Raw genomic sequence first — 22123 nt, 5'->3', positions numbered from 1 at the left:
ACGCTGCAGCAGCAGCAGATATCAGAAAATGCAGCTTCTCAAGACAGGTAAACCCCACTAGAGTTTCAGTGCCTTACTTCTGACACAGTACCAGATTTTCCAACCAAAACACTGTAAAGGATAAGAGGACGACTTAATTTGGTAACATCCAGTAATAAGCAGATATTCTGGCAGCCACAAGGAAATACCTCTGACCAACACAGGCTTCCTTTGAATCTGCAGCACTATTGCTTTATGTGCCAATAAAAACATTTCTGTGCAATAATACTAGCACAGCTCTTTATCTAATTGATCTACAAAGAACAAGCATCTATACTGCCCTGATACAGGTAAAGAAAGTGTTTACCTTTTGGAGGGACTTTTCTCTGCTGGACAGATGATGATGACAACAGGTGCCCAGAGATGAGTGGAAAGATGAGATGTGCCAGATGCAGCAATTTACCCCTGGCACCTGTATTTGTCTACTTGCTTTACACGTGCAGGGTGAAACATCTGTCTCTGATGAATAACTGCGCGGAAGTTCCTTAAACTTCTCAGTTATCCTCGGTGTCATCTAAAAGACTAGAAAATCATAATTCCTAAAACCCGACACCAATGCCCCACAACTAACCTTTCTCTTTCTTGCCTTATAATGACATGTCTTCAGCCAGCTGTCAATTTTTACCATCTCTTGGATATTCTTCACAGGAATTTGAGACATCAACAAATGCTAATGAATCTCATTATTTGATGCATTTATTGAGAGTCGATGCATTAGCAGATGAAGCCTAGAAATCAATCTGCAAGACCCTAGGAAACAGTCCTAATCTAAAGGGACATTTGGAGAATGAAATCCTATCAGATTTGAAGTGATGTGGGTAAGGATTTGTCCCAGCTTTAGGCAGAATATATAGCTTTGTTTTTAATTTACATTGCTTAAACTTTGTTCCTCAAAAATCCTTTAAGATTCTGTTGATGGCCTGTTTTTTGTGGTGGGAACATCACATGAAAACCAGCTATTTATTCCTTGAGGGTTCCCCCTGCCCCCACATGATTTGGGAAGAACAGCAGTATGGGGTTTTTTGATTTATATGGAAAGAGGAAACCACCCTGGGCAAAAAAATCTACAGTCAGCAGAAGCAGCACTTTGTCTTCAAAGACTTAGACACAAGGCTCCCAAATGATTAATGTTTCTAACTCACATTTTTCTTGCAGATGTGATTACAGAAGAGAATATGAAAAGGAAATGATTTTTTAAAAAATTGTTAGAAGTGTATATATGTATTTTCATAACAAGGCATGAAACAACAGAAACCAATTTTCTGCGTGGTTTTAAAAGAATAAAGTCAACAATTACAAACTCAGATGCCAAAGTGTTGTGATGTTAATACCTTGTTACAAAACTAGATATTCTGCTTTCCTATAAAGTTATAATACTTTCTCAACCTAAAAAAACCCCAACTCATGAACAATTTATTACATAACTACATATTAACATAAATAGCTAAAGTCAGACTCCACACTTGAAAAATTGACGAATACTGTCAAGTATCACAAAGTTTAGTTTGCATTGCTGTTAGCTATGGAGTATCACAGACTTTAAGAAATTTTAGAACATCTGGTATGGCTGTGGTACCCAGGTCCCCATTTCCTAGCCTTCTGTAGTACCTTTGCAACCAGACAGGAAGACTTCCACTCTTCAACCATTATTTGAATTTGATAAACAAAATGAGATTGGCATGGGAAAGAGTCTATTTTGGATTTTAAACACACCTTTTTCATGCATACGATAAAGGACAAGAAAGACTTTAAATGACTACACACAAGCCAGACATGAAATGATGAAATTAATTTGAACAGTCATCTGTGAACATCTATGATAAACCATGAGGACATCAGGGTTTCTCCCTCCTCTCTCAATCACAAGGTGCACAATTGCCTTGGAAAACACTGTTGTCAAAGGAGCAACAACCTTTAACATCAGGATCTTTCATTGCAGAAAGCTCTTTTAAACTTGTTTCCTAGGTACTTGAACTGACTACAGCCCCAACTGTACTCAGATGCTGACAGACACAAAGAAGCCAGGTTTTGAAAGCACATTCATGCATCTGCCTGTGCCTCTGACTACTTACAAGGTTTTCAACCTTGTCTTCAAAAGCTGCCTTTGGCCTTGTAATTCACTCTTCATTTTTCTTGAACATTCCTGGTTGGGAAAGTTAGGGAGGAGGGAGTATAGAACCAAAGACAGACAAAAGCTTACTGCAAAGCTTTGCTCAATAAAACCAGTTGATTGCAGCCTGATTCTCATCTTGTCAGGCACTTCTCCTGCACAAAGTTTAAAAAAAGAAAAAATATCCCCCTCAAGTTAAATATCCTTGCCAGATACACGAGGAAAACATATCCAAACTGTCCTGTGTGCTGTCAGCAGCACACACGAATTAATGCAGCACAATACATGAGTGCTGCCCCCACACACAGGACAGGGACCTCCATTGCCACCAGGCTCTCAAAGGTGACCCTGAGTAAACACCAAGTTTGATAAACTCATAGTGGAGTGTGATCTCATGGCCCACAACAATACCTGCAAGATAAGACTTGTCCTTTCGAAGGCTTGTAAAGGAACAAAAACTAGCACACTATCTCATAGAGCCAGCTGAGAAAAGGGAGAGACTGAACACAGATGTCACACACTCATACATATTTTTCCACACACTTGGGGGATAAAAAAATAAAAGGACAAAGAATGTTTGCTGGTGTGTGTGGGGCACTGACATGTTCCTGTTTTGCTCTGTTTTAAGGGGAAAACACCCTGTTTGTCTTACAAAAAAACCTCTTGAAACCCTTGTTGAAAAGTTTTGTGGAAAACATTTACAGCCATTTTTGCTCAAAGTAAAACTCAGGTTTCCAACCATATCTCTGAATTAGCCTTTAGTATTAACAGATTTCTTGCTGGAATCTGCCTGAGCCAGTGAACTCATTCTGAATGGACACCAACAAAAGTGCAGTATTTTTGCTCCACATAATCTGAACATTAAGTTGCTTTCTCCCAGACATTATGAATTTGACTTCTACCATGCAATCATTATTTTATCTTCAAGAAGCAAAGACCTCAAATGCAGAGCACACAAGCCTCCCAGTCAATGTAACTTGCTTTTCCAGATCTATAGCTTAGCTGTAAGTAGTACTGGAGCAAAGTGTGGGAAGTAGGTATTTGGTCTGGGTTATAAACAGGAGACTTTTCATTTGGTGGAGTACAGACCTTGCCTGTAATAGCAGCAGCCTTGATGGCTGCAGCCTTGAGTCCATTAATTCAGTCAGGACAAGGCACTGAAGATCCAAAGCAGATAATTAGGCGAGAGATAGCCATCACAGCTGTTAATTTAAGCAATTACTGCAATATATATGGTTTCTATTTCTGCCTGTACTTTCCTCTGTTCTTTACAGACTATCTTCACAGATATGAATACATCCCTCCTTCCATATCGACTGCTTTACATGATGTTTGCCTGTATTTACACCCATTGTTACACACTGCTGTGAGGCAGTCTTGGCAAAGCCAGCCTGTAACTGCACAAGTCTCTAGCATTCCTTCTCCTCTTGCCAATTCTCCAAGTCATACAACATTTTTAAAGTTATTAAATTCTAAATAAAGGAGATTAGGATTCCAAATTCTATTCTGTGCTAAAAACAGCAATCAATAATTGTCAGGACTGTAATACTGCCTTTTGGCCCTCCAGGCAATTATTCTCTACACTAGCTTTTTTCTTTTTTTGGTAAAGAGACAGTTTATAATATTTCCCAGCAATCTCTGCAACTGAGAGTTATGGTGGAGTTAGAGCATTCAAATTATCATAGCAAAATAGGTATGTTTCTCTTTCAAAACAGAACAAGGTTGTTCACTACTAATACTGAAACTGTTTGAAATAACACATGCATGTATACATCACATTAGTGAATAATCTCTTAACACACCACAGGAATGCAATACCTGTATACTTGAACTATAACCACAATTCCCATGAATCACCATTTTAACCTATTTTGTTCCCAAATTTTAATTTTTTTCAATAGGAAGATTATTCTCTGTGTAATTATTTTGACAGTCATATTTATTACAAAAGCTTAATGTCTGTGTGCAGCAAATGTGAGAATGGATTCAGGATCAGCTTTGTAAGTGTGCAGAAAATGGGCAGAGAATGTTTATCACAGTATTTTCCATTTTTATGAGGATGCAGTTGGTTATTATGACAAGGTGAAAGGTCTCAAAGCCTTCATTTTTAGGGCACAGGTGTTCTTTGTAGAGTTTTTTTTTTTTTTAATAAAGAGTATTATTAGTCCTTTAAATTAGCTCTTATTGAAAGTTACCACATCTGTGTTATGTGGTAATGAAGCTGGGGGAGGAGGTCATAGCAGGGGACTTGTGCTTGAAGAAAACATCTGGGTATTGCTTTGACATTCACTAGCAACTTCTTTTATTTTATTAAAAAGTAAGGAAATTATACTGAAATCAATTGCAAGATGCAAACAATAAATAAAATGAAAATACAGGATCTGAAAAAAAAAAACCCTGGTTGGAACAAAAACCACCTTTCCCTTCTCTTGCTCCCCTCTCATGAATTCCAACTGCTGAGATTAATTACATGGGCAAATGGCAGCATCAGTTAAAAAATGATTCAACCAATACCTACCACATAGACCAGTCATTCTGTCTTTCAGAGGAGGACCTACCGTCATTTTAAATAAAGCATTTCGTTGTATTGCAACTTTTTTGGGCTGTCATTCTATTTACTACATCATTTCAGACAGGTACAGTGACCTTCGGAAGTCCTCAATATAGGCATTTTTCCCTCCACTTCCCCTGGCTGATAAAAGCAGAGACTTTGTATCCTGTGCACAATTACACCTATCACTTTCATTCACAGGAGCAAGGAAGTCTATTTGCAACAAAAGGGAGATTTAAAAGCCATCAAAATCCTCAAGTGAAAGTTGCTAAGTAATTGCATGATGGTTCTTAATCGTCAAGGCTGATAAGAGATGATGTTCAGCTCCATAGCACACAGCCAGGGATGTTTATAGGGCAGTGGTTATAGAATGCCTCAGAAATCCTAAACAGCAGCATACTCATGCTCACTGTATTTTCTTGTTCTACGTCCTTGTTTACTAATGCAAATGACATTTCTAGTCCACTCAAGTTCTTACACCACTCTCATCACTGCAGTAATGGAGGGTGTTCCCATACCATGGCAATTTTTTGGTCATTTTTTTCCTCAGGCAGGAAAGCATAAAGGTATCAATCCACTGTTTTAATGCCAGTTTCCTGTTCTTACAGATCTTGGCTTTAATATTAAGAAATTTTCATTAACACCTTCAGCACAATGTATACCCCCTGCAAAGTTAAAACATATCTGGTCACAAAGCCCATGCAAGTTCTAAGGGCCTCTAAACATATTTGGGTTTAGCTGTATGAAATTATTACAGATGAGCTACACTCCAGCTTGTCTCTCCCCTCCAAAATCACAATAGCTGCCAACAAAGTGCACAATGACAACATGCTCCAGAAAAAAAGCATTCAATGTGAATGTGGCATGCAAATATTAAGACAGGACACCAGACTTCTTTTCTTTCCCCTTCCCAATGGGTGTTTTATTTTGTAGCATTTGCATTAGGTAATCAACTGAAACACTTAAAACAACAGAAAGCTGGCAGCACAGTGAGGAAAAATGGAGATAATTTCTCAAACAGCCGTGACAAAATTGTTTCAAGTTGGAACAGTATTGCACAAATGAATCAATTTACGGAGGGTGAGTGGGAGCAAGTATCTTCAACATGGATTGTGGGGAAAAAAGGCACTATTTAGCTCTGTGTGTGTGTGTTTAAAAAGAAAAAGATTGTGAAGCACAATCCATGTTTTTCAAAATTACATTCAGTACTGCTTTAGAAATGCTCACAAACCTGTCTCTTTTGCAGAAGCTATGGAAAGCTGCTGATGTAAGTATCAGACAGTACAAGTGTACAAACATTTATAATTATGCTCCAGAAAAGTCTCAGGAAGAGAGGCTCCTTCTATAAATACTGCTGCAAATGTTACACAGTTGCATAGTCTTACAGTAAAGGAAGCATCCATCCAACTAAGCAGCCTTAAACTTTCTTTAAGTTTAATCTTTAGTAGTCATAAAATAGGCTCTAATTTTGAAGAGCTAGATTGGCAGTGCACTTGAATCAGGCTTTTCCATTGACTGCTTAAGCAGCACAGTTCAGACAGTACCAACCACACACCTTTTTGTCACATACACCTTTAGCAACACCACATAAGCTTAATGGAAAATTTTAACAGAAGTGTAAAAGAAAATAACTGAATTTTTCCCAATATAAGATAGAATTACTCTGAGATCATCAATAAGCAGAAGTTTATTCCTGTAATGTAAAAATAGCTAGGTATCTTCAGAAAAACTAAATACACAAAAAAAGGCATTTCAAATTACCAGGATGGGCTGGTTCTCCATCTCCTACATTGTATAGCTACAAACTTTAATGTGTGTTTGAAAATAAAGCCATGATCAGCATACCAATAAAAGAGTGACTGCTAGAAAATCCACCCAGAATAAGCAGGAATGTTGCGCAGATGACATTGTGCACCTTAGCTTTGGGTCCGCTTACAGATGCACTAACTAAATAACAGTGAAATTCTTGTTGCATGGCTGCAGAATTATTAAGGGAAGGAGCTAAAACCACTGTTGATTCCCACCAGCACTGCCCAGAGCATCACAAGTGCCCCAGGCATGCTGTGGGTACAGCTGTGTAGTCGCCAGCACAGCAGAATCTCATGCCTCCTGCTGATACCCAGAGTTTCAACTGGGCTAGAGTTTTGCACAAATCCGGGCAGTACTTTTGTATACAAAGTATGAGCAGTGTAACAAAATCTACTCTCAACTATATGTAGATATATGAACAATTCAGCACCTTTCAAATGAACTCAGCCCTGCAAAAAGCCAATCTCACTCCTCTACAGAGAGTACAGTGACTTCAGTTATCAGATCTGTGTTCAGGAGGCTGCATAGTAGTTTACTGATCATACAACCTGCAAAACCAAAAATTCACATATTGCTGCTTTCCTCTCTGAGTCATTGAGGGAAATTGCATGAGATAAATCATATTCATATCCTGTAAAATATTTTTAATGGCAACAACTTGGATTGTTTCTGTTTCCAAACAGAAGATGAATAGAACAGGTTATTAAAAATCTGTAAAGCTGCTTTTCCTAAACTGTCTTTTAGGAAATCCAAGTTGATAGTTCTAAATTCGAATTATTCAAAGTTCACAGTTGTCTTTAATGGTTACACTAGATATAAAAGTAGACAGTCTTGGTTCCTCCTGTTTTCTACAGATGATCACATTATCTGAGTACATCCAGAATGAGTACTGCTCCAATTGTTGCTAGTATTTCTAGAAAATAGTCCTACAATTCTTGTTTGTCTCAACCTGACAGTTCACAGCAAAGAACAGGAAGTGATATCTGATTAAATAAAATGTGTTATCTTACATGAACTATGAAAAATATACTGCTCTTTTAAAAGTAAAAAAAAAATTTGCTTTGTTCTATTGGTTTTGTTATTGGAGACTCATAATTAAGAAACTCTAAATCCTGGAAGGAAAAAAAAGAAACATAACTTTCAAAACTGCTTACGGAGTAGAAGTTTCTGTAGACCCTACTGAATCAGTAGAAGTTTTGCCTATTGTTTTCTTGTCAATAGAGAAGCATTTGTCTACATACCTATTTCATTACTTAGATGAATATTTGCATTTTCATTTAGCAAGCTCTTCAGCTCTCTTAGAGGTGCTCTGCTGAAAATTCCATAGGAGATTCAAGAAGGTAAACTGATCTTCTCTCTGATGGAGAGCAACATAGTAAAAAAAAAAATCTAAGATAGAACTATCACCGAGTGGAAATCTTTCCTGGGATTATAAATATTTATTTTACTTTTTAAAAAAAAGTGACTGCTTTTCAATGAAAAGTTTTAGATCTCTATTAACTACTTTTTGTGTATGACTCCTCAGTTCCTTTCATTAGCTAGGAAACGTGTCATCATGTGTGACCTAACACATCCTATTTCCAAACATGTAGGCATTATTACTGATGTCAACAGACAAGAACTAGAACAGGAAGTCTTATGCATGGTTCATGCTATATAAATGGTAACTTATGAGAAGGAACTTCCCTGATTATTTGGGAAGAACAAAGATCTATTTTTAAAATCAGAAGGGAAAAATATAAGAAAACAAAGAAACTGCAAGATGTGCTTGATAGTCTCTTGTTATCCTCTCTGTAATTGGACTGTTGCTTTTGGCTGCAGACATCCAGTTCACAGACCATTTTCCATTTCCTTTGTTTTCATTACAAGGACAAGCTGGTTAAAGAAACTCCACTCAGTAATTTTAAACTAAACCTTCAGCATCATATCTTAGGAATTTAAACCTTTCCCACCACTCTTTTCTTTGTCTCCTCAGTGCCTTCCCAATCAAATCCTGTGAAAAGCACTTTTAAGAAAAGGCAGGTGGAAGCTGTGTAAATACTCGTATCTTTAAGAAAAGGAAAAATTTAAGAAGGAAAAATTCTTCCAGTGCTCCATGGCCATTTGCTATAATGCAGTGGCCCCAAACATCTGTTCTCAAATTTCAATTTACTTCATCTGCCAGGTGTTTCACGTTGTTAATAACGGCAACGCACAAATTTACAACAGTCACATAAGGCAGTTATAGAAATACAATTATGTCAATCAAGTTCACTGCATCTTTCCCAACCAGACTGCACACAACATTGTTCTTCTTGTTCTCTTACCCTAATAAAAGGATGAAGACTACATTTCTGTAAAACAGAAAACATTCTGGTATTGAAGTCAGAGAGGTCACTGAAGTGCGTTTCAGCAGTGTCCAACGGTTAACTCAACCAGGAAGTAAATGTGATGTTTTTCACTTCACACATAACAGAATCAGTGAAAAAAAACGCACTTTAAACTAGTTACTTTAAACCTTTTGGTCCAAATACATAAAATAAGCAGTATTTACAGCATTTTACTCCTTTTGTAAATGCAATGCTTTAAAACACATTATAAAGCACCTCAGTAAAAATATTCTACAGATAAAAGTATTGAAGTAGTAGGAAAACCCTAGCCATACCACAGCTCACTAATAGAGTCATAATATGGATTCACCAATATCTCAGTTTACAATTATTACAAAGAATCCATGGAGAAACTTACTGAATTTACAATTTTTATACCACTGTGTAAGGATCAACTAGAACTGCAGACAATACCAAATTTCTTTGTAGCTTTCCCAGCATCAGTCAGTGGTGGTAGTGATTAAAAAAAAAACAAACAACAAAAATAAAAACCCCACTGCTCTGATTCTTTAACTTTTTACAGTATTAATGTGAAAATGACATTTTAACACAATGAGTAGTTATAATTTTTTAATAAAACCACATATATAAATATGGGCAATTCCATCAGCAGCAGCATTTCTCAGCAGAACATGATTAACCATCCCAATTAATATCATGTGACATGATTCACAAAAACAAAGCACAGAAGTCAACCAGTTATTAGGACTACTCATACTGTATACAACCAAAATTTCCATGTTGAAAGCTGGGGAAAATGATTTCCTCTTCACAGAAGTATAAATGAAAATAAACTGCTCTGAAAATTAAAAAGAGCATCAACAGAAGTGGTTTTTTGATTGTTTATATTTTCAAATAGAACTGCCGTGTATTAATTGCTCTGAATTACAGTGTAGATTTCTTCAGGTTAAGGATATTGACTCCCACTGAAAGTATTAGTTTGATAAAAGAAATGAAGCTTTTGCTTCTGAATTACCAACACAGCTATATCCAAAGCCCTGGAGGGGATCCACAACCCACTTTTCTCGTACAAAGAAATGTCTTGGAGATCTACAAGCAATCTAGTTTCCATGGCTGAGAACTAAGATGAAGATGCGACCGAAGATTTAGGTTCATAAATCTAACAGTATAGCATTCTTAGTTTGATTTAGGGTAAATCTTTTCATAGAAAAAGTTTTGAGCCAGAATATACAATTCTCCATCTTTTTCCCGAACTGCATGTGCTCTGACAAACTGAAATTGCTCCAGTGCAAATTCATAGAACTCGTTCTCCATTTTCCAGATTTCAGACTGCTGTAGCTTGGCAATAGTTTCTTTTGTGGGGAGTTTTTTCTCAGTTGTTTTCCTAAGATGTGACTTCTTTCCTAAATGCAAAATGAAAGCAATAACTTCACTTGCAAGTTCATGTACTCAAAAAATGTTTAAAACCCTTTGTTATTTAGAGTTTTTATACTCTCAGTGTGTTGAGAAACTGCATTAGAAGGAGCAGGCTTTAATCCAAAATTTATTAACACAACATGCAGAGTTGGAAAACTGCAGCCCTTCTCACCAAATGTTTATGAATTTTGTAACCATTCTTTCAATTCTTCCTGCTTGCTCTAATAAACCCAGGGAATGAACATCATTTAAGGAATAAGATTACTCTATATAATCTACCTGGAGCAAAGCTGGTCTTTCAAAATTATTTAGATGGTTATCTGGTATCAAATGTTAAGAATTTTAGAAACTGCAGCTGAGATTTCTTTCATAGAATCATAGAAACATTTAGGTTGGAAATGACATTTAAGGTCATCAAGTCCAACCACTCCAAGTCCTAAGCCCCAGTCAGCCACATCCCCGAGTGCCACACCTACACATCTTTTAAATACCTCAAGGGAAGGTCATGTCCAACACAGACTACCAAAACCCCCCCTATTCTGGTATAGCTCTCTGTAGCTCTCCATAGAAGAGAAAAAAAAAATCTCATTTTCATGTGATTTTAATTGTCTATTTCTAATCAAAATACAATCTCTACTAATAGCATTTGAACCATTATTCTCCCATCAAAATAGGTTACTATAGTCTTATCATAAATTATATATAAGGCACACCCCTGTTGCACAGAATTTCTGAGACAAAGATGACCAAAATGATGACCAGATTTTCCCCATGGAGTGCTGTTGCTTTGTAATTAACTTGTTAATACTACATATCTAGGCTCTGTACATCAGATCCTTTTCTCCCTCAGTTTGCAGATAGACACCCTGCTAAGATAGATCTTTTCTCCATCTTAAATTGCATGGCCAGCTTCTAGAAACTGAGCTACTTGTTGTAGTTAGGAGCCCAGGAAGATAAACATCTACTTGTGTCTCTGCATCCCTCAGGCTTTATTGCTCAGCCAGCCAGGCTGCATTGAGCACAGTTAATTCCAGCAGGGCTTCTGAGGAAATGGAAATGTGCCGCATCAGCCCCTTTACAAAACTGAAGCCACTGCAAAACCTTCAAAAAACATTCTGTTACAAACATATCACAATGTTACATGCAGTATACCTACACACCTCAGCCTTAAATATTTACAAGAAGGATACTTGGACTAGCACTACCCCCAAAGAGAGAGAGTGAGAAAGAAAAGAGATGGGAAGGGGAAAGGGGAGGGAAGGGGAGGGAAGGGGAGGGAAGGGGAGGGAAGGGGAGGGAAGGGGAGGGAAGGGGAGGGAAGGGGAGGGAAGGGGAGGGAAGGGGAGGGAAGGGGAGGGAAGGGGAGGGAAGGGGAGGGAAGGGGAGGGAAGGGGAGGGAAGGGGAGGGAAGGGGAGGGAAGGGGAGGGAAGGGGAGGGAAGGGGAGGGAAGGGGAGGGAAGGGGAGGGGAGGGAAGGGAAGGGAAGGGAAGGGAAGGGAAGGGAAGGGAAGGGAAGGGAAGGGAAGGGAAGGGAAGGGAAGGGAAGGGAAGGGAAGGGAAGGGAAGGGAAGGGAAGGGAAGGGAAGGGAAGGGAAGGGAAGGGAAGGGAAGGGAAGGGAAGGGAAGGGAAGGGAAGGGAAGGGAAGGGAAGGGAAGGGAAGGGAACTGAGAATCTTTGAAAAGAAGCTTGTTTCCTCTATAAGAGCATCATCCAGCTGAGAGACAAACCTGGCAGAGACTCAAAACTCTTCATCTAGATCTAAAGAATTCACACAAAAAAAAGGCAGTAAGTGAATGAAAAATCCAAGGAAATCACTATTTAAATACCTGTCCGGTACAGTTCTGTGGCACCCCTGAAGAACCGGGGCAAAGCTGCCTCCAGTAACATGATAAAGTCTTCAAGCTCTTCAGTAACTCCCACTAGGAAGTATTCATTAATCAGATTGTATTTGGCTTGCTCCAAAGCCCATCTGCTTCCCACATTCCTAAAATGACAGAGAACAATTATAGCAAGTACTGATGTCAGCCAACAGCCTTGGTCCCTAGATGGAGATTACTTCACAACAGGACATTTGTATAGGAAAGGCAAGACTTATTCCAAGTTATAACCATTCCTAACTTCATTTCTCTTTCCAGTTTCTCTCATCTGTGTTCTTACCTAAAAATGTGATTCCTCTACTTATAAAAGAGTCTCAAAAAAAATACCTGGTGTGTGTATGCTTAATGCCTCTAATTCAAGCAATTTTTTTAGGATTTACATTGTCTCAATATTAATACTTTGTCTCCACTTTTACATTAGATACCAGAAATCTGGCAAGAACACACCTTACCTTTTGCACCTTCTTTCTCTGCTTCTCTATATGGCCCAAGAGCAGATAGGTCCGAACAAGAGGCACTGAAAGAGGAGCTCCCAAGTAGCCATTTACTGTCCTTGTGTTTGAGTGAACAATACCTTTGACAAATAACTGCCCTTCATATCACTCACAAACTTTCAAATAATCTATGGGGTTTTTGGGGAGGTTTTTTGCTAAGAAGTTTTTTAAATCTTTGGCATTATTATTAAATATGTTGCATTGACAGATGGACACTATTGCTTTGGTTCCAGTTTCTGCTAAGTAGCATTGACTACTGGATATCTGGTGAAGGTTTAAAAAGATAAATTTATCCTGATCTAAATTATTATGTATTCCCCAGGAACTCTGGGAGCTTAAACTAAAATATCTCCATTCCAAAAGAAGGATACTGTAGTCTGACATAAGAGAAAAATGTCAAGACTCTAGATTTGCAAAAATTATTTTTAAAATTGAAAACGTATGTTTTCCCTCATAGCACTGCTGATACAGTATTGGAACAAACTGCTAGTTTAAAGAATTGCAAAACTGTTTCAGTAAATCCATCTTCAACAGAAAACACATTACTCAAGTATCCACTGCCTCACTCTGCCCAGTCCCTCATGCTTTTACCAATTGGATTACTTATTGAAATTTGTTAAAGTTGAGATTTCAGCACTGATGTACTTGACAGACAAGCTACATTTGTCTCCCTACCAGCATTCTGAGCTGTGGCCACAGAAGAATGGAATTTGAAGCCAAAGTTTCTCTGGAGCACAGTCGGAACCTCCAGCTGCCACGCATTCATCAAAGGTCTAGAACAAAGACAAAACAGAGCTGAACTTTAAAATCTCATATATGTATCAAACATCTCAAACTGGTTAGTTGCTAAATGTAGTGGGGACAGAAAAACACATCTACGATGTTCTAGGAAAAAAGAATTTTCAAGCCTTGCTACACAGTGTTATTAGTATGATCTATTGTCTTGATTAAATAGTACTTGGACAGTCTTTTATGGTTCCAGCTTATGAACAATTCATCTTACCTGATACATTGATATAGCTTTGCTATAACTTCAGCAAAGGCTATCTGTCAAAACTAGCAAAAATAGTCAATAAATATTGGTATAATTGTCTTCCCTATAAAAGAAATCCCTTAAGACACAGCATCAAATGCCATCAGGAATTGTGTGATCTTGCAACAGCTAGATCTTTATAACACGGAACATTGTGCATTTTGTGTTTTAGATTAAACATGGTTCTATTACATTATAACTGTGACAAATAACTGCCATTTCAGAGGCTAATTTTGTTTTGGCAACCAGAAGAACTGAAAAGAAGTTGTTCATGGCATAACAGATTATTCAATACAATATCGCTCTCTATGTGGACACAGGGCTGTAGTAACAGAGTTTCAGCTGCAGTAACACAGTTACAACAGGAACTCCATTAGCACTGGAAGGAAATTGTAAATGCTTTACTGGGTCACCATAAAGGAAATATTTATAATATTTCTAATCAAGACATAAGGCCTCTGTTTAGGATACATTAAAAACAAAACAGATCTCATAGACAACTTTTTAGACTGCTTCTTCAGTATAATTGCAAGTTTCTGTTCAAAGCAACTATGTAAAAACATACTTGTGTAATTATTTGGGGTTAAGAACAAGGACAATATGCTTCTATTCTGAGGTGAAGTTTATGAGATAATCTGAAAAAATTATTGATACTATGCCAAAGCAGGGAGAAAACTGTGGTGCCTTGGTTCACAGTGAACTCTGAGTTTAGAACAGCTTGTACATGTTGCACACCATAGATAAAAATGCAGCTTACGCAGGAAAACAAGACTTTGGTATGCTTTCTCTAGCCTAATTCTCTAGGGAAATTCTGTACTGATCTATTATTGTTAAATGCACCTCCTAAATTATGAATGTTTACACTAAAAATGAACTGGCATCTGTGCAAAGAAAGAGTTCTTTGCTTATACATGCAGGTAATTTTACAGTTAATAAGCAAAAGGAAGCAAGCCATTTTCTAAGTAAGCTGAAATAGGACAGACTTCCTTCCACACTTCCTCTTATGCACCTACCTTGGCTGCTCCATCCAGAGATTTTATTATGAGAAACCCTTGTCTCTATAGACTCTGCATTTGGAGCCAAGCTACCTGTGACTGGAAGCACAGGGATACAGAAAACAACCTAGTTAAGAATTATTCTATGTAAATGCCGTGGAACAGACTAGGAAAGGACAAGACTATAAAGTATGTTGAGATTCCTTTTCACTAATAAAGGAACAATTGACTTCCAACAGAAGTAGTTTCTGACCTTCCCTACGTTTCATTTCATGAATCTACTGTAACACGTACTAGAATAAAGACACTGCAATTGGCCCGATCCACTTGTGACCTTACTGAATTTTATAACTAATGTATGCAAAACTTACATCATCTATACATGGACAGTTCCCCAGGGACACTTAGGAAAAACAGTACTACCTGATTTAAATGAAAGAAGGCAGAAGTTTGATAGAGTAAATCAATTTCACTTCAAATGAACTTGAAATGATTACAGAACATGTTAAATCTGTAGAACAACAACTAAGTCTCTCAGACCTAAATAAAGTGGTATCATAGTGACAAAATGCAAAAAAGCATCTTCAATAGAAAAACATATAATTAATAATGCAATACACTGCAAGCGGTATAAACAGGAATGCATCTGACCTTTTCCCTAGCAAATCAAAGCTTACAGTGCAGTATACCAAGCAGCAACACTACGTATTTTTGGCATGCTTCCCAGTGACTACCCAACCAGGCTGTTTGGATTATAACTCAAAATTAAAATATACACTGTTAAATTTCACTCTTTTTAGTAAGTTTTATATCCTAGAACAGCTCACACGTGGCAGCATGTTCAGTTTTCTGAGTGACTGATTTCCAGCAGGAAAGAGGAAGACAGGCTACAAAAGATGAGATCCTATCTCTCTTCTTAAAAATGTCTTTGTGATATCATATCACATCACCTGTTCATATGTTTAGCCAGTTCTATAAACAAAAGTTTTATGCTTAAATTCCATTTATTCTTGAAGCTTTCCTCTTCCTATGCTGTGTGCTGCAGGACACCTGGAGAAACTGAAATGCAGTAGCTGAAGATGGCGCTAAACCCTAAATAACAGAGCAGCAGTTAGTTCCCAACTGGAAAGAAAAGAGGAATGTTTTGCTCCCAATATTTAAAAAACACTATTTGGATGGGGGAAGCACACAAAATGATTACTCACATTTATTAGTTGTTATGGTGTTTATAGACTAAGCTCTATTTAGTGTGACTTTTGCTTATTTTTTCAGTGTCTCTTGGTACCTTATTAATACCTCTCTTATTGACTTGGTACCCACACAGCACTACACTAGATTGTCAACACTGTATAAAGTGTTTGGCTCTGTAAAGTACAAAAATTCATTACACTTTATAGGATTCCACACTGTTCTAGCTACAATTTTGTAAACCATACTCATATATTTAATACCCTGCTTTTCTTCCCAATAGAAGAAAAATCCAAACCAACATGGCCAAAAAACATCCTACTGCAAACCACGACAGTGGATGTATAGATTCTTTCTGGAACAAATCCATTATGGAGCCTGAATGATGTTGCCAACCTGAAACTGTATTATTAGCAGACAATGTTTAAATGTGCTAACCTGAACTTGTCTACAGCCCCCCAAGACACAAAGGAAGTACAGAAATTTATGTATCAGACTCCACAGTTTCCAAAAAGACATTGCAATGTTTACATTTAAAAGAAATAGAATAAATTGGCTTGTTAATTTTATGAAAATAAACAACAAAGCCAAAGCATCAGCAGTTCTACAGGTTTTGCTGAAAAAAATGTGTCTCAGTCTTCAACAAGAAGAGATGTAGTCTTCTTACATAGGACAAGCCTACTTTGGTAATTATAATTCAGGATACCTAGTAACAATTTAAAAAAAGATCTTATTTAATTTTTTAAACAAATTGCAACATGCAGTGAATTTATAAGGGGACAAAGAACCTACTAATGTCATGCTCTGCTCCAGTATGGACTGGAAATGGAGAATATAACTTACAAAGCCACCATTACCACCAAGGCTGATAAAAGAATGATTTGGCTTTTATCAAGGCATTGTTAAAATTGTTTTCACACCAATTTTAGTAAGTTCAGCATATATTATTTGGTGTACTTTACCTTTTTATCTCCCTGTTTTCGCCTCCGTAGCCCTGGTCTGTAATCATCTCCAAAGCGCAGAAAGTAATAATAAGAAACTAGGCGTTCTATAGGATCTCTTATGACATTTATGTAAATTGGTTTCTTTTTAACACCAAATCTAAAGTAAAAGAGGAAAAAACATCTTTCAAAGGACAAATCAAAGCTTCTCATCTAATATGTAAAAGCCTGTCTTTATAGCTACAATTGAAATCTATACACAGAATACATGATACTGAGAGGAAGTTTAATGATCACTTCTTTTTATCTTCATATCCAGTGCATTACATGGATGGGAAAGTAAGTTCAGTTTCAGTCCGCCTAAGATTATGATTTTAAGGGTTTATTATTAAAGAAACAAACAAAACAGGCATATTGTCACACAAAGAGATAAATAAAAATGTCTACACAACCATCCTGACTGTACAAATGCCTTAACTAGTTTTGCAGTCACATACGTGTTCATAGTAAGCATAAGTAAGTTTCATACCGAGTTCCTGCCCTTGTGAACTGGGCTTTGCAATGCTATGAGTAGTTTCCTGGCAAGTGTCCAGTTGCCAGAGACATTAACAGCAGGAAGACAGAGCTTAAAGCCCATCCATTGCCTGCACTGAATGCATACAACTATGCTTATTAAATATAAGATAGTATCTGTAACCACATTAACTTCTCTATCTAAAGATATTAAATTTTTCCTTAGACATTTACTCTAAGCTAATTTTGATGTACTCCAGTACAAACAGAAGCCTGATGAAATGAGGTAGCTAGCTCATACAAAACAGGAGAAAAAAATTTAAACCACCAAACTGTTTTGTGCAAATGTTACCTTTCAGTGATTTATGTTCAAGTCAGCTTTTACAATACATTTCTCGGTTTTATTTTCTTTTTCATTTGAGACAGGCTGTGGCAAATAATTATGGTATCCAAATATTAGAAAGTTTATATTACAATGGATATTGTAAGTGTGTCAAGTGCCCTCAAGTAAAGCCAGAAGCTGGAAAAAAAAGTTCTCTTCTGTTCCTATGCAAACTGGGAAAGCGTTCTGCATCGAAAGAGGGCCATTCATGCCTCCTAGCTTGGCTCAAACAGAGCACCCATAGTTTTAAAGATGCAGTACCACGATTTTTAAAGGGGCAAATTTTACTACCAGATACTGTGCATATGAGGAATGTTAAGTTGAAAAGCTGAAGAACAGAAGCGTAGCAAAAGCAGCAGAAAGGAGGAAGTTTGGGAAAAAAACAATTAACAGGCATTGCTTTTGCCAAAATCCAGCACTACAGACAGAAATTGTTAAAGGCTACAGAAAGAGCAATTGATTCTCCAGTGCTGCCAGTAGAGTACCAATGAGTCAGACTGGAGCACTCAAAGGCAGAATTGCTGACATCTGTCTGCATGCCAGCTCGGACTTCTCAGAGTCTGCAGAGTAGAGGGTGTGAACGCTTCAACCATTCTGATGCAGAGCCCAGGCTTTGAACTGCCCCCTCTTTAAGGTCCACTGAAGTGCATAAGACATGCACGTGTCCCTTTCCACAGACTTCTGCAAATACTGAGGAAGATCTAACAAACCATTTCCATACAGCAGCAGACTCAGCCAATGGGCAGCACCTAAATGAAGATGTCCCAACCCTTAGAAATACTTGTGCTGGAATGTACAATCACCTGCATTTGCACACGAGCTTGCAGAACTAGTTTCAGTTACAGTAACATAAACTACTAGTAACCTAAGTTATTACTGTAACTTTGTTAATAATGATAATGAACTGGCAAATGCATTATCAAAGAACTTTTTTTCCCAACTGTTTACCAGAGAAAATAGGGAATACGACTGGATAAGAAATTTTAAAAGATAAAAAGAAAAGGGAAAAATTCTAAACTTTTATTACCAAAATTTCTACATGGATGGATTACAATAACCTGTCCTCAATACTGTGAGTTATTGATGAAATCCAGTACTTTAACTTTCAGCATATTTTAAGAGATACTTCTGATATTTGACAGTGGTCAATGTATAAGGAAGCACTGACTCTTCTGAAATATTTTACACTTCTTAACTACAAGAATGTTCATTACAAGAACATACCTCACAGCCTTAAAGGTGTGGGCCTTGCCAAGCACAACCAGCGTATTCAAGATATTATTTTAATAATGAAAACCCAAAGTATGAGAAAGCAAGCTGTTGTGGGGAAAAAAAAAATCACTCAGGTGAAAGGATAACAAACAACAAAGACAAGGATAACACAGTCCCGGAGGGAAGATGCAGATGAAAGAAACCTGTGAAATTGCTTAGATGCTTTCTAGATGTAAAATATTTTAGTTTTATGAGTTCCAGTATCTGAAAATGCTTTCAGCTTTACGAACTAATGTGTAAAATAACATTAAGCTTTGCTGCACCAGAAAGCTATTACTCAGTTCAAGTGTTGATTAATGTTGAAGCATTTTAATTTTAAAAAGGCAGAAAGGAATCTAATGAATTTTGATATATTTTATTTGATTGACTGATTTGTAAATAACTTTTTTTGCCTGTTACTTTTTGTGAACTTGGTGCCATTGGTAGTTTCCAGCTACTACTGTAGCTTTTAGCGTTTTCTAATAATGTACTGTACTGGGAATCTGCACAGGTCTCACTTCCCCATCTCATTCTTTATAATAAAAAGTCAAATTAAAAATCACTGTACATGACAGAATGGGTAATTAAAATGACTAAACAAAAGAAATTATTACATACAAAAAAAGAATTTAAAAAAATACTTTAACGCACAGAAACATAAAAACACTGAGGAGTGACCATCAGCAAGAGGTAAAAGTAGTGGTTACTATCATTTGTGCAGTCAATGAGATCTGAAAATTCCACTTTCAATTTTAAATAATTTTCCACATGCTCCAAGAGCAAAGATAAAGCACTGCCTAGTAAGCATCTTAAGCAAAACTGACTTGTCAGTTCAAGGGGAAGTTTCATAAGACTGAGCTACTGAGGATCACAGCTTTAGATCCAGAAGCAAAAATAAGACAAGAAAAGAAACATATGAAAGTGGGAATAAAGATATGATTCTGAACCTTTGAAGTCAGTGGGAGAATTTTTACAATATTTTATTTGATTTAATTTTAGAAATAGCAGCATTTAACTCCATAAAAAAGTATTTTAATGCTTTTTCTAGCAAGTCAAACTATTATAGACCAGAAAACTACTTCAAAATATAACTTATCATATTTCAATAAAGTGTAAAGGGATGCTAAGGTAGAGAAGAGTTACATAACTTAGGAAGCAGGTAGTGTTATATATGCTTCTTTATATGAAGCATTTTGAGAACAGGTATGTAAATTTCCCCAAATGGGAAACCAATCCTAAAGCAGAACTGCCACTGTTTCAGAGAAAAGCCATGATTTTCATCAATACAAGCTTGTAATTTAGACAAGGAATACTAATCCCAGTAAATAAAGGTTGTTGGTTGTTTTTTTAATGAGAGTCGGCTACATTTTCTCATGCAAGAGAAGAAGCGAACTCGGCGAAGGCCAGCGCCGCGGGAGGGGCAGAGCGAACTGCGGCTGCCCGCTCCGAGCGCTGGAGGGCGCCGGCAGCCCGAGCCCGCCGCGGAACGTACTTGGCGAAGTCCAGGTACGATACATGGCCGTGGTAAAATCCGGGCTTCATCTCCTTCCACGAAGTCACATTCTTCACGAACCGAACCTGTCAAAGTGGGCGACAAAAAGCGTTTCTGTGCGGCTCATTACGTTTCCCCATACGCGGTATTTCCTGGGTTTTAATCTTATAATGCATTAGATAAAAAGAGTCTGCTTCGAATATTATAACAAAAGTTGAGCCACCTAAAATAGACTTTTCTGCAGCATACAGATGACTGATTTTAGATAACCAGAATTTAATGATCAGAAACTAAATAAAAGCAGAATACAGCAATCAGAAGGACAGTTCAAGGAAAGCTACCACAAAAACATCAGCAAGACAAACATTTATATTTTTGTCAGGCCATTTTATTTGTAATTGGAAAAGAACGCAGAATTTTTCAGTAGAAACGCAAGTAAATATTTGATAGAATTGGCTGATCTGTATTCAGACCCTCAAATAAAAGCGTACCAGATTTACAGCATGTTCTTAGACCTGTTTTACTGGGACATAAGAAATGAATCTGATGGTTCATTTGCTCCTCCATCCCAAAATGCAGTGCACAAGGTAATCCAGAAATGTTATAAATCCTGCAATGTAAATCAGATCTACCGTTTGCTATTTTGAATAGTCATCCTAAGCCTAACATTTCAGTGAAACTTACATGCTAAAGCATGAAGTAGCCCTTGAATAAGGGCTGATAGAGCAGTTATTGGCAAACTTCAGAAAAATAGGAATAGCTTTACATTTCAAAGGACAAAATAAGACACATGCCCCAAACCAGATCAAATTAAGTGGGACATGCAAATCCTGATAGAGCTTGGCTTTACTAGATGAACAGAATATTTTAACATCAAAGCACGTAACTGAAAGTTATTTCAAAACTAGTGAATTGGATAATAAAAAGAGGATGATAAATTTGTACTGCCTGAGCTGTCTGACAAAGATATGCCATTTCTGAGGCTGTGAATTAAAAGATAGTGTTCTCTGCACATCTGCAATATCTTTTCTGTTACACAGAGAAACAGATAACCACAAAGATTCTGAGGTGAGACGAGAGACAAAAAAGGACAAGTGAACTGAGAATGTCCTGAAGCATAATATTTACTATTTATTATAACCAGTAGAAGATTTTAAGAGGGAGACTCGCCTGCTGCTGTTTCTTCAATTGTGCAAAACTCATGGTCTTCGATTTAAGAGGTTGGTAACCTGTACTTATTTCCTTAAACACTGGCTCTAGGACTCTCAGATAACAGAAATTTATATTACTTTTTAATAACAGGTAACATTAATTTTTTCAATGTACAAGTTTCACAGTCTGTGGCATTACAAAATTTAAAGCATATATTGCACATGAAAATGGTGACAAATCCAGCTGAAAAAGCACTGCACAGTGTTACACAATGGTGTTTCATAAACTGCATTGGCTTTCTGTCCAGTTTTGTCCATAGCACGAAACTGATCATATGGGACTTTGACTCCAGTTGAACAACCTTTACTGCTACTGAAATAAACCACACTTCCATTGGCTGTACCTTTCCAAGATTAACGACACAATATTTTCAGTGGAGAGCCTCAGCTGTAAGTATTTCTTTACCTGGCAAAGATATTTCCTAAATACAAAATATAAATCACCTTTCCTTCCTTCACCCACAAACCCCAGAATGTCATGGTTGGTTGA

The 22123-nt window shown here is 37.2% G+C and overlaps 1 protein-coding gene across 1 annotated transcript in view; it reads right to left on the bottom strand.

Moving 5' to 3' along the window:
- Nucleotides 1-5592: 5592 nt before the first annotated feature.
- Nucleotides 5593-22123, bottom strand: part of HS2ST1 (heparan sulfate 2-O-sulfotransferase 1) — a 79772-nt gene continuing 63241 nt past the window's right edge. The window contains exons 3-7 of the mRNA XM_066325166.1: nucleotides 20423-20508; nucleotides 16806-16944; nucleotides 13303-13400; nucleotides 12083-12240; nucleotides 5593-10242 (exon numbers count right to left, since the gene is read on the bottom strand). Coding sequence (XP_066181263.1) covers nucleotides 10016-10242; nucleotides 12083-12240; nucleotides 13303-13400; nucleotides 16806-16944; nucleotides 20423-20508 — 708 coding nt within the window. The 3' untranslated portion in view covers nucleotides 5593-10015. The remainder of the gene's footprint in view (nucleotides 10243-12082; nucleotides 12241-13302; nucleotides 13401-16805; nucleotides 16945-20422; nucleotides 20509-22123) is intronic.

Source organism: Sylvia atricapilla, chromosome 9, assembly GCF_009819655.1.
Source record: "Sylvia atricapilla isolate bSylAtr1 chromosome 9, bSylAtr1.pri, whole genome shotgun sequence".
In the NCBI taxonomy this organism is placed as follows: domain Eukaryota; kingdom Metazoa; phylum Chordata; class Aves; order Passeriformes; family Sylviidae; genus Sylvia; species Sylvia atricapilla.
This window is presented reverse-complemented; position numbering and strand designations above follow the sequence as displayed.